Source organism: Eptesicus fuscus, chromosome 7 (genome assembly GCF_027574615.1).
Source record: "Eptesicus fuscus isolate TK198812 chromosome 7, DD_ASM_mEF_20220401, whole genome shotgun sequence".
Classification (NCBI taxonomy): domain Eukaryota; kingdom Metazoa; phylum Chordata; class Mammalia; order Chiroptera; family Vespertilionidae; genus Eptesicus; species Eptesicus fuscus.
This window is the reverse complement of record NC_072479.1, coordinates 76,792,976-76,806,961: the sequence shown is the minus strand read 5'-3', so window position 1 is coordinate 76,806,961 and position 13,986 is coordinate 76,792,976. Positions and strand designations below refer to the sequence as shown.

At 36.8% G+C, this 13,986-nt stretch overlaps 1 protein-coding gene across 1 annotated transcript in view; it reads right to left on the bottom strand.

The window, feature by feature from the left end:
* C2CD5 (C2 calcium dependent domain containing 5) overlaps positions 1-13,986 on the bottom strand; it is a 116,953-nt gene that overhangs the window by 79,558 nt on the left and 23,409 nt on the right. Inside the window, exons 4-8 of the mRNA XM_028144024.2 lie at positions 10,899-10,985; positions 9,286-9,457; positions 7,604-7,699; positions 4,609-4,764; positions 278-476 (exon numbers count right to left, since the gene is read on the bottom strand). Coding sequence (XP_027999825.1) covers positions 278-476; positions 4,609-4,764; positions 7,604-7,699; positions 9,286-9,457; positions 10,899-10,985 — 710 coding nt within the window. The remainder of the gene's footprint in view (positions 1-277; positions 477-4,608; positions 4,765-7,603; positions 7,700-9,285; positions 9,458-10,898; positions 10,986-13,986) is intronic.

Genomic DNA, 13,986 nt, shown 5'->3' with positions numbered 1-13,986 from the left:
AATTCCACACAATTCATAAATATTCATTTTATGCTTTAGATATACAGTGTTTAAAGATCTAGATAAGTTTAATTGTATCTTACTTTATTTAAATTTCATATTAAGACTATATATAAAATATTAGAAATATCTAAATAGTTTTAAGCTTCAAATGTTAACAGTAATCATTAGGAAAAAATGTATGTCGAACAACACTACTAAAATTTTTGAGCCAAATGAAAATGTATAGGCAAAAGATAAAAAGTTCCTTAAGAACAACTCAGTGATTCATACTTACTCCTTCATGTCTTTGGATGGGGAATTACATGCAGGAAGGAATGCTGCTGGGCTACTTAATTTATCCAGTGTACACGCTGTTCCTATGGCTCGTACCACTAAACCAGATTCGCCTTCCAGATCAAAACACTGTAAGTACCCAACAACCGCATTTCCTCTCATTTCAAGCACTTTCAAGCCAATCTTCCTCTGCAGTTCACCTATAAGAAAGGAAGGAAACTCATTCTGCTTTACATCTCCACATTATATAAAGTAAAACTGGATATAGTAGTAATAAAAGTCTAAAAAACCATGGATTTTTAGAAATTGAAGGGAACCAACTTTCATGGAGGTAAGATATTATTAGCTACATTTTACAGATGTGGCAGGTAGCATTTATTTACCAAATAATTTTTAGTTGTGTGCTATGTGCCTGGCCTTCCTCCTTCTAAGTGCTAGATATAAAGAGATAAACTAGAAAGGTAAAGCCCCAAATCTAGTGGAGTTTACATAATGTGAGAGAAACAGACAAAAAACAACAAATATAAACATTACATATAACATATAGAGTACAAAGCATATAATATAGTCTAATATAATTACATATAATATAATGTATGCATTATATATTACATATCATATAATACAAATATGTAGAATAAATATAATACAAAGTAACACTTAATTAAATGTATTATTTAATATATTAAATCTAATGCATGTTAACTATGAATTAACATATTCATAATTATTTATAAATATTAAATAAATATAATTAACCTAATACTACTATAAGTATATATTTATAAGTATAATTTAAAAGTAACATAAACATAAATATACTTATAAAGAAGTAATGTAAGTATAAACATAATCAATTTAATAGTAAATATCGATTTAAAATACATACATTTATTAAATATAATTTTTTTCTTTTTTTTTATTAAGGTATTACATATGTGTCCTTATCCTCCCATTGCCCCCCCCCCCCCCAATTCCTGTTCATGCCCACACCCCCTGGTGTCTGTGTCCATTGGTTAGGCTTATATGCATGCATACAAGTCCTTTGGTTGACCTCTCCCACTTACCCCTCCCTCCCCTACATTCCCTCTGAGGTTTGAGCATCTAATCGATGTTTCTCTGCCTCTGGTTCTGTTTTATTTTATTTTTTTAATAAATCTTTATTGTTCAGATTATTACAGTTATTCCTCTTTTTTCCCCCCATAGCTCCCCTCCACCCGGTCCCCCCCCCCACCCCCTGTCCTAAACCCCTCACTGTCCTCGTCCATGTGTATGATTTTTTTCCAGTCTCTTCCCGCACCCCCCACACACCCCGAGAATTGTCAGTTCACTCCCTTTCTATGCCCCTGATTCTATTATATTCACCAGTTTATTCTGTTCATATTTTTTTCACTCGATTTTTAGATTCATTTGTTGATAGATATGTATTTGTTGTCACTTTTGTTGTTCATATAATACTGGTTTGGTGGTGATGAACTCCTTTAGCTTTTTCTTATCTGTGAAACGCTTTATCTTCATTCTAAATGATAGCTTTGCTGGGTAAAGTAATCTTGGTTGTAGGTTCTTGCTATTCATCACTTTGAATATTTCTTGCCACTCCCATCTGGCCTGCATAGTTTCTGTAGAGAAATCAGCTGACAGGTAACTAATCCCTTGTAGGTAACTGTTTTTCTCTTGCTGCTTTTAATATTCTCTGTCTTTTGCCCTTGGCATTTTAATTATGATGTGTCTTGGTGTGGTCCTCTTTGGATTCCTTTTGTTTGGGGTTCTCTGCACTTCTTGGACTTGTTAGTCTATTTCGTTCACCAGATAGGGGAAGTTTTCTGTCATTATTTCTTCAAATAGGTTTTCAATATCTTGCTCTCTCTCTTCTTCTGGCACCCCCATAATTTGGATGTTGGTACGCTTGAAGTTGTCCCAGAGTCTCCTTACACTATCTTCATATTTTTTAATTCTTTTTTCTTTTTTCTTTTCTGGTTGGGTGTTTTTTGCTTCTTCATATTTCAAATCTTTACTTGATTCTTGGGATCCTCTAGTTTGCTGTTGGATCTCTGTATATTATTCTTTATTTCACTCAGTGTATGCTTAATTTCTAATTGGTCCTTTTTCATATCCTTGAGGGTCTCACTATATTTCTCAGAGGTTTCTAGAAGATTCTTGAGTAACCTTATAACCATGGTTTTGAACTCTATATCCAGTAGTTTGCTTTCCTCCATTTCTTTCATTTGTGACCTGGTTCTTTGTCTCTGCATTTTGGTTGCTTCTCTGTGTTGATAGAGTGGCTTTGTGTATCCTATAGGGCCCAGTGGCTCAGCCTCCCTAATTACCTGAGGTGGACACTCTTGGTGCACCCTTTTGTGGGCTGTGTGCACAGTCTTGTTGTAGTTAAGCCTTGATTGTAGTTGGTATCTCTGGGAGGAATTAACCTCCAAGCCAATTGGCTGTGAGGATCAGTTGTGTCTATGATGGGAGAATTTCTGTGCTGGAGTTACCCTTATGGGGCAGGACTTGCTTCAGTGGGGCTTTGGCACTCACTGAGTCGCCCCCTGAGTGTGTCTCCTATGGATGTGAAGAGTTGTAATCTGGATGGTCTCACTCTGACCACTGGAGGTGCAAAGTCGGCCTCTGCCTAAAACCACCCAGCAGGAGCTACAGAGAGATCTATAGATTCCTCCTCTTTGTTTTGGGTTTGGAGGTGCCCAGATGAGGCCCAGCTGTGAAGCAATGCAAGCTGCTATGGAGCCTTGGGCCTTCTTTTTGTGGCTCTGGGGCTCTCTGACCCAGCTGCAGCTTGTTAGGTTTAGATTGCAAAAGGCCAGGCCATTCATATGCAAAAGCCTCTGCACACAGCTTGGGTGGGGTTGTAAATTGGGTGGGGCTGGATCTCAGGGAATCACCAGGGTGGAGCAAACAGCAAAGGCTGCCCATCAGCCCTGCCCCAAAGAGGCCCCCAGGTCTCTGTGTCCCGTGGCACCGTGCTGGAACAATGATCACTGCAAGCACCTCTGAGAGAAAGCCACCCTCGCATTCTGGCCCGATGCCCGACAGTCTAGTTTTTCTCCGTATGAGTCTAGGTCCCCAGAGTCTCACTAGGAACTGGAGTTCAGAGCAGTCGGAAGCTTGTATCTCCCTTCCGATTGAAAAAGACAACAGCGTACCCAGTTGCCAGCCTCTTTCGCGTGTGCCTCCGTACCTCCACACTTCCAGACCTCCACACCTCCTACCAGACTCAATGCGCTTTTCTCTTTCCTTCTACTTGTAGAATTTCCACTCAGCCAGGCTTTTCGTGGTTCTGGATGATATTCGTTTTGACTTTTAGTTGTAGTTTTGATGTGGTTGTGCTCGGCAGCAAGTTTAGGTGTTTACCTATGCTGCCATCTTGGTTGTTCTCCTCCTCTATTGTTTTATTTTTTTTAATTAATATAAGTGTAAATATCTATTTAAAATACATAAATGTATTAAATATAAATATTTATACTTATTATCTAGAATATATGTATGAATATGTGTGTATACAGTCACTCACACATACATTAGGTCCTCGGGTTATGTCCGAGATCCGTTCCTACGGCGCGACGTAATGCGATTTTCGCCGTAAGTCAGACCCCACCTACATAAGCACCTACATCACTAACATGGAGCACATACACAGCAGTAATGAAGTGAAACAGTAAAAAAAATGTGAAAGAAAGATAACAATTCCTGACCTTGTGGTAAATACAGTAAATAATAAAAAACATAAAGCACATATGTACATACGTCGAAATGACGGAACTTTTTTTTTTTTATAAAAAAATGGGAGATGGCGACGTAACCACGAAACGATGTACGTCGAGTCCGATGTAACCCGAGGACTGCCTGTATATACATATAAACATAAATTTTAGGTAGTAAGTTCTTCAAAGAAAAATAAAAGTAATTGGGTAAGAGTGGCAGGTAGGGGTAGAAAGAACTATAAGCTGTCAGAGAAGAACCACGAAAAGGCAGCATTTGAACAGAAAGCATTAGAGAGATTACCTAAATCTGACTACAAATAAATGCTAGAGGAAAAAAACTAGAACCCAGTTTCCTACCTCCTTGCCAGGGCACTTTCTATTATACCACTTCATGAACACAATTTCTTTTTACTGCCTAGTAAAGAAGGAATTATAAGTTTCTGATTAGATTTATCCTTGTTATAAGATGGAAATTCATGTGTTCAGGAGGATGGGGGTAAAGAATCAGTCACTTATAATTCAGTCTTCTTTATAAAATTTGAGGTAACATGTCAAAAGGAAGTGAAAAATTTTGGAGTATTAAGTCAATCAGTAATAAGGATGGTTTTTTAAATACCTGACATTAAAGAAATGAGTCTCTGTCTGGCCTCATTTGATGCCCTTGGTGTGCGAATTCGATCAATCCACTGATATTCTGGGTCTTCATTGACCACAAGTTCTTCTACAAATCCATGAATTATTACAGCTCTATAGCACTTTGGAATAGATGTTGCTGTTAAAAGAAATGATTTATTATGCTTCTATTTATCACAGGTTAAATCAATTTTTTAAAAATGTACAACTAAGTTCTTACCGTTTGGATAAATAGTACAAGAACATCTTCTACTGTGAAAATCTAAATGTAATTATATAATACTTGCAATCAGTCTTCTAAGTTCCATTTTACTCTTACAAATAATCATTTTCTTTCATGAGACCTCTCATCTTTCCCATGTAAGCATAATGAATATACATTGTACTTTTATAACTTAGAAAACAGCTAAGACTTCTTAAATAGCATTCAATACAAAGTGCAAAATTAAAGTCAGCTAGCTGATTATCTAAATAGGTGAAAAACAGATAAAGTATACAAAAAACTTGACTTACTCCAAGCCCTATGAAAAAGTTCTGTACACCAGACTCAAAAATCAAACCTTTCTGACATAATTTGAAGAAAAATAAAGCTCTGAAGTTTCTAATAATGCATGGCCATATGGCCAGTGGGTCACTAGTCACTCTACTTAACAGACTCATTTAATATGTAAAACAACAAATGTCATTGGATTTAACTAAAATCTGGTCACATTCTAAAAGAGAAGAACCTCAGACCATCTATACCAAACTAGTTTCTTAAAATAGACATTCAAACTTTGAAGCTAACTCAACTACTTAGGATTTTTCAAGTCTATTAACCAAACTGGCTATAAATTGCCCACATCTGCCCAATTCTGATACATACTGCATGGTATTCATGGGGCTCCATACCTGTGCACGCCTATGTAATTTTAGATAGCACCATAGCTTAGCAATACTACTCTGCTCCTATCTTTCAGTGCTCCGTACTAAAGTAAAATCCCACTGGACTTTTTTTTCTTTTTGACAGTTATACAAAGTTTAATATAGTCCTATCTTTTACACATTTGGCAAAAGTAACTTGTTCTAACTTATGAAAAAATTTACTGGGCAATAAAATATTAACTTCTGTGCAAAGTAATAAAATAAATATGTGACGGTTATTTTTAAACCTTGTTTTTCATAAATGTTGACCTACTGGTACAAGAGTAAAACCTGCATTAGAAGAGTGGCCACAAGCTTCTCCATAAGTTGGTGTCTAATAATTATGGTTAAGGTCACTGGAGACTTCTACAAGATACATACATATATCTATCACAAAAGGCTCCACATCTGTATTGTTTAGTTTTAGACGGCCCATTTGAATGAAGTCTGAACATGCCACACACGTAGCCTCATCAAATTTGTCTCCCCAAATGCAAATATTAGAGAGTGTGGGATTTGTTTTCATTGATTGAGAAAGCGCAACAAGTCCTTCTCCCTCTATGCTGTTGCTGACTACTGACAACCAGCAGACATCAAGGTAGCATAGGCTACTCTTCAGATACAGTGCATCATCTGCTTTATAGCCCATTTTTTAATATTCTTACACATTTGTAGTTCAATAGGCAGTGATTTTCTTTTAACATGTGGCTTAGTTAGCTGTAGAGTCTCCTATTCCATATAGGTCAGTTTAGTTTCATTTCCTTCGTTATTTGGTTTTGAGTTAGGGCTATAGCAAATATTATCACATTTTACCTTCTCAAATGAAAGGCACCACATCTAATTTCTCTAAGGATAAATTAATTTGTAGCATTGCAGCAAAAACACATTCTACCTGTTTTCAATCTTTTTTCCAGTCATTCTTAGTTATCTGAGAATTTTATTCTTATATAGTGCTTTAACAATCAATTCTTCACCTTTGGTCCCATTACCATGAAACATAAGGTTTAAAAGTAAATGAATCATATGACCCAACAATCCCTCTCCTGAATATATACCCCCAAAACTCAAAAACATATATTCACAAAGATATATGCACCCCTATGTTCACGGTGGCCAAGGCATGGAAACAACCAAAGTGTCTTGCAATAGAGGACGGGATAAAGAAGATGTGGTACATGTACACAATGGAATACTACTCAGCCATAAGAAAGGATGAAACAGCGCCATGTGCAACAACATGGATCGACCTTGAGAATATTATGCTCAGTGAAATAAGACAGAAAAAACTAAGAACCATTTGATTTCATTCATATGTGGGATATAAAACTGAAGCTTGTGAACACAAATAGCAGTGTGGTGGTTGCCAGAAGGAAGGAGGTGGGGGGAGAAAAGGAGGTCCTAATATATAGTGACAGGAGAAGATTTGACTTTGGGTGGTTGGTACACAGTAAAATATACAGATCTTGTAACATAGAAACCCACACCTGAAACTTATATGATCATGTTGACCAATGTTGTCCCAATAAATTTATTTTTTTTTTTTAAGAAATATTAAGCCCTAACCGGTTTGGCTCAGTGGATAGAGAATCGGCCTACGGACTGAAAAGTCCCAGGCTTGATTCCGGTCAAGGGCATGTACCGTTGTTGCGGGCACATCCCCAGTGCGGGGTGTGCAGCAGGCAGCTGATCGATGTTTCTCTCTCATCAAAGTTTCTAACCCTCTATCCCTCTCCCTTCCTCTCTGTAAAAAAGCAATAAAATATATTATTTTAAAAAGTAATATTAAAAAAAAAAAGTAAATGAGGTTGCCCTGGCCAGTGTGGCTCAGTTGATTGGACATCATCTCGTGCACAGAAAAGTTACATATAATTTTAAATTACATATAATTTATTTTAAAATCATATAAGTAGTCTCTAGAGCTACAGCAGTTTCTGAAAAATTAACAACTTTCTCTTTGCTATTAAAACCAAAGTATAAAAGATTTTCCATTAGCCTTCTAAAATATTAATTTGATTTCCCATATTTGTGAATTATTCAATTTCCTATTAAATGAATGATAAAATGAATTTACTTACTGCAAAAGAATTTGACTCCACATGATGACTGCCTAAATCGATTTAAATCATTGAAGAGGTCTACTTTGACAATTACATTGATTTCCCCACGAATACCTATAATTTCAAAAGGAAAATCAAGTTTCTACCTTAAATAATAAAGTATAATTAAATAATCAAGCAATGCCAATTCATGATTTTAAAATAATGTATCAATCATAACAGAAATGCTAACTTTGTTTCCCTAATTATTTTCATTCTAAGTAGCTTATTACATTTCCTGAAGAACATGTATACATTAAAGAATGAATAACATTCATTTTACCATAAGTCTTCACTTATTTGAACCAATCTAACTGGAAAGGAGTACCATTTAATCTGACGATGATAATGAGCATTGATAATGTTCTAAATGCTTTACAAGTAGTACCTCACAGTGCTCATGCCAACCCAGTAAGGTAGTTTCTTCAGTATCAGTATTCCCATTTTACAGAGGAAAAAGCTACAGTTTAATAAAAGTTCAATAATTTCTACAGAGTCAATAGTTAGTAAGTGGTGAAGCTAGGATTAAAAGTCAGATCTTTATTATCCCAGAGTAAATGCTCTTAACAACTAATGCAAGAATTTGATTTAGCACAAATTCATTATTACTTTCAATGGAGTAATAAGCAAATACTTTTTTAAATTCTCAACTTTAACTTATAATGTGATAAATATTGATAGATATAAGTAACATATATAAAAACTCCTTGAGGACTTCAGTAATTTTTAAGTTTGAACGGGTCCTGCGATTGAAAAGTATTTGCTTATTACTCCATTGAAAGTAATAATGTTAATATAAGCAATATGTTTTATAAAAATAACTATATTTGGAAAAAAGTAATAAGAGTGGCACTGTGTTACATTTTTGCAAATCTCTATAATGTCTAGCTTAATGGAATACAGTTTGAAAGTATGTTTTAGGAAGAACACAGAATACAAATATGAGATGATTTTTAAATAATGCATTTACTTGCTATACTGTACAAATTTAACTCAGAAAATTGTTTCAAGTTATGTTCAGAAAATAAACAATTCTACCAACAATTGGTACACAGTGCAATATACAGATCTTGTGTAAACAATTGGTACACAGTACAATATACAGATCTTGTAACATAGAAACCCACACCTGAAACTTATATGATCATGTTGACCAATGTTGTCCCAATAAATTTTTTTTTTTTTTTTTAAGAAATATTAAGCCCTAACCGGTTTGGCTCAGTGGATAGAGCATCGGCCTACGGACTGAAAAGTCCCAGGTTCGATTCCGGTCAAGGGCATGTACCGTTGTTGCGGGCACATCCCCAGTGTGTACCAATTGTTGGTAGAATTGTTTATTTTCTGAACATAACTTGAAACAATTTTCTGAGTTAAATTTGTACAGTATAGCAAGTAAATGCATTATTTAAAAATCATCTCATATTTGTATTCTGTGTTCCTAAAACATACTTTCAAACTGTATTCCATTAAGCTAGGCAGTAATAAGCAAATTACAATGGAGGGGCTGTGGGCAGTTGGCATTACCAACAATACTTTACTACTAAGTCTAAAAAGGAGATATCTTTTAAAGATATAAGTTTTAAAACCACAAAGTGCACATAATAGTCTTTAAGGATAAATTTAAAAGATTGTGATTTATTTTCTTAAAATATACTCCTTACCATGTATGGTATCATAAATGGGAAACCATCCTGAGATGACTGTTGCGGCTTCACTGTAGAGTAAAGGATCAATATCAATGTACACTTTACCAATGGCATCATTTGCACTATAAGTATCATGGTCAAGAACTGTGATCTGTAGAGGTTCATCTTGTAAATCTTCATCATCCACCTAAAAGCATACTTTAAATTAAATCTTATAATTTAAAAATCTTTGTCATCATAAATGTAAATGTAAATTTGTATAGCAAATGTAAAAGATTATTTATTTATGGGGAGGAAAATCCAATTAGTATACAAACAAAAAATTGTAACTCAATTTTCTACACAAGATGCCAAGTTTCTAGGGGAGGAGGGGAATGTACAGTCTGCCTCAAGCACAGAGTTAGAATACTTAACCAAAAAAAAAGTTATAACTCCTTTCCTGCATATTATCCTGTGTATTACTACTCTACCAATGGTTTCCAGCAAAAATGCTTTAGGAATATCATAACAGAGTCCATATATTAACTACAGAGTAAGGATGATAATGAGCACAATGACAGCATAATTTCTAAGGACAATTTCAGAGAATAAAACTGTAAGCAAAACTAACATTATTTGTAAGAAAAAACAACTTAAGTTCATAAAATAAATGTCTACCCTCTATCTCTCCTTCTGTTTACTCATTATAAAGTACTTACCATGTGCCAAGCACCGTGCCAAAGAGAGGAACTACAACTATTCTTAAGTGATTTCTGATATAAGCTAAAATTCAGAGAAATTACTATATAACAATATAATACCTTTTTAATCTGGGTTCTCCTACATATTTATATTTTCTTAACTGTAACATAATTTTTTAAGTGCAATATTCCTAAGAAATATTTTTATGTTATGGGAAAACTACTATCCTATCTAATAAAAGCGTAATATGCAGATTGACCATCACTCCAACACACAAGATGGCTGCCCCATATGTTCAAAGATCCTGCCCCCATGTGGACACAAGATGGCCAGCAGGGGAGGCAGTTGGGAGGGACTAGGCCTGCAAGAGAGGGCAGTTGGGGGCAATCAAGCCTGCAGGGGAGGGCAGTTAGGGGTGACCAGGACTGCAGGGAAGGGCAGTTGGGTGGGACCCAGGCCTGCAGGGGAGAGCAGTTGGGGGGGACGAGGCCTGCAGGGGAGGGCAGTTAGGGGTGACCAGGCCTAAAGGGGAGGGCAGTTAGGGGCAAACACGCTGGCAGGAGAGCAGTTAGGCATCAATCAGGCTGGCAGGGGAGTGGTTAGGGGGTGATCAGGCTGGCAGGCAGAAGCAGTTAGGGGCAATCAAGGAAGGCAGGCAGGCAAGCAGTTGGGAGCCAGCAGTCCTGGATTGTGAGAGGGATGTACGACTGCCCATTTAGGCCCGATCCCACCAGGATCGGGCCTAAATGGGCAGTCGGACATCCCTCGAGGGGTCCCAGATTTGAGAGGATGCAGGCTGACCTGAGGGACACCCCCCACCCCCCCCCCATGCACAAATTTCGTGCACTGGGCCTCTAGTACCTGAAATAAAAAGTGTTCTTATCATTCCTAGGGAAATCATCACTTCAAAAAACACACACTAAAAATGCTAACATTTAAAAACTTACCTCAAATTTAAACCATTCTGAGTTCCACTGAGGGTTGAGGGACTTGAGATACACATCTGTTTTAAAGGTGGTATTACCAAATTTTACCTAAAAACAAATAAAAAATAATCAAATACAGATATTAAGTATGTGAATATAAATAAAGTTTAACGTGAGCCAAGCAATGAGAGGATTAACATTAGAGAGGAAAAAAGACAACTATCCTCCGAGCCAAAAAGAAGAAAGTGTGGATAGTTCCTGGTAAATTTATAGACTACACCTGGTACAAGGGATTACCCAATGTTCTGCTTGACTAGCTTTATAAGAAAATTAAAACATAGACCATTATGTCATTATGGAAAAAGGAATCAGTATGCCCTTCGCTAAACAAGAGCTGAGACAAAAGTGAGTTTTAAGGGTGGGGGATAAGCAAAAATAAAATCAGAAGGTGAAAGGATAGCTTTCTCTGGCCATATCAGCAAGGGAATCCAGAACTACAGCTCATTATTACAAGAACTCATTAATAGATCCCTGTTGTATCTTCTGACTCCCCCATACATATTTTTAAATTTTTTATCTGTGCACACATAGGGATCAGCAATAAACTATGGCCAGTAAGGGTTTTATGTTCTCACTAGAGGCCCAGTGCACAAAATTCATGCACGGGTAGGGTCCCTAGCAGCTGCTGGCTGCCGGACAGGGCCTCCCTTCCCCCAGCTGCCTGCCACCACTGCCAGCCAGGGTGGGGCCGGCTGGGGGGAGGGGCTGTGGGCAGTTGGCTGGCCAGCCCCACCCCTGGTCGAACTCCCAGTCAAAGGGACAATTTGCATATTAGGCTTTTATTACACGTTCTCATCTTTAGGGACCATGAAAGAGGTTGGATGGAAAGACTTGCAAACACTAAATTACAAAGATCAAAAATCTATATATATAAAAGCCTAAGCAACCAACCGACCAAACGACTGGTCGATTGGTTGCTATGATGCGCACTGTCCACCGAGGGCAGACGCTCAACGCAGGAGCGTCAGTGCGCTCCCACAGCCAACCTCCCACAGCCCCTCCCCTGGGCTGGCCAGCCCCAATGGCCCCAAATGGGGCAGCCAACCTCCCGCGGCTCCTCCCCCCGCCGGCCAAACTCCCACGGCCCCGATGGCCCCAATCGCCAGCCAGGCCGAGGGACCCCCACCTGTGCACAAATTCATGCACCGGGCCTCTAGTAAGTAAATAAAAGGAAACAAAGGTGGCGGGAAGCAGTCCAAATCTTTGGAACTTGTTTCCAGCAAAGAATGGAAATTGTGAAACCTCAGATGACTTAAGAAGTGGTCAGGAAGCTTAGGAGTAAAACAGCTAGGCAACTACTTCACCTTCCCTAAATTTAATCTCTTCAACTCTTCCCTAATTCTATCCGTTATCACCTTTCGTAATCTCAGAATTCACTGAAGGTTATATCCCCTTTATCACAATACCCAGCACAGAGTTTTTTGCAAAGTGCAAGTATGTAGGAAATGCTGGTTCAATCAGATAATCTATAAAATCTCCTCTCCTTTTTTACTACAATCCTACTTTTGGTATTATAATACTTATAGATATTAATGTTTAATCAATCCAGGAAATTTTCTAAAAGCAAAATATCCAAAATTATTTTTTTATCTTCTGTATATTTTTCTATTTATTATATCATTCAATTGGAATGATTGGAATGATAGCAACCATGTGGTACCTAGGCAGTTTGGTTAGAGGATAAAAAAGTTTTAAAAATTACCTAAAAATAATACCTTCTTGCATGATAAAAAATTTGACAGAATCAAAGATAACTAAGAAACTGAGAAAAAGTATTTACCAAATACATCACAAAAATAATTTACTCAATTTTTAATGAGTTCCTACAAACCAATAATAAAAATGTCAATAAACCAACAGAAAAATGGACAAGGGGCATGAACAAACAATTAAAAGAAATGAAAAAATAAATGTCTTAAATATTTCAAGAGATGATCAATGAGTATAAATTAGAACAGTCTCAATGGACTACAGTTTGACAATACAGATCAAAACTTTAAACTTTAAGTTCAGATGGACAAAGGATATACAATGCATATAAGCAGCATTATAATAGCAAAAGATTGGAAACAACATAGATATCCATCAGTTTGGAACTGGTTAAATTAAATATGGTAAAGCCACACGAGGCAGTCCTAAATAGAAGAAATGAAGCAGTTCTCCAAGCACCAGTATGGAACAATGTCCAAGATATATCTTACTATTGCAGAACAGTATGTATGGCATAATTTGCATAGAGAAATAAGACAAAATGTTATGGCAAATAACATATGCCTTCATATGTACAGATTATTTCTAGAAGGATATATAAGAAATATTAATAGTGGCCACTACAAAGAACAGAACAGACTGCCTTGTTAAAGGAAAGGCAATGAGAGGCTGACTCACTTTGTTACCTTTTGGATTATGAACCATGAACATATATTACCTATTTTCTAAATGTATCATTTTTTAAATGAAAAAAAATTAAAATTAAATCACATGACAAAAACCTTTATTTTGATTTGAATTATAGAATTCTGGATCCACTTCCAGATTGTAACCTAAAGAAGTACTTTCACATAAGACCTCTTCCCCTACAAATATACAAAAAAGCTACATAGTCATTCAACAGGGAAGTGACTGAATAAATAACTGAAGAATCCTACTGAAAAATTGAGTTGATCATACGTACTATCATGGGAAAATGTCAATGACATAATAACTGAAAAAACCAAGTAGTACAATATGTAACTAACAGCAATTATCTCTGAAGAAGGGACTGACAGGGTGTAGGCAATACAGTACAGTATAATAAGAAAGTAGTAAGGAGCCCTAACCAGTCTGGCTCAGTGGATAGAGCATCGACCTGCAGACTGAAAGGTCCCAGGTTCGATTCCGGTCAGAGGCATGTACCTTGGTTGCGGGCACATCCCCAGTAGGGGCTGTGCAGGAGGCAGCTGATTGATGTTTCTCTCTCATTGATGTTTCTAATTCTCTACCCCTCTCTCTTCCTCTCTGTAAAAAATCAATAAAATACTTTTAAAAAAAAAAAAAAAGAAAGAAAGAA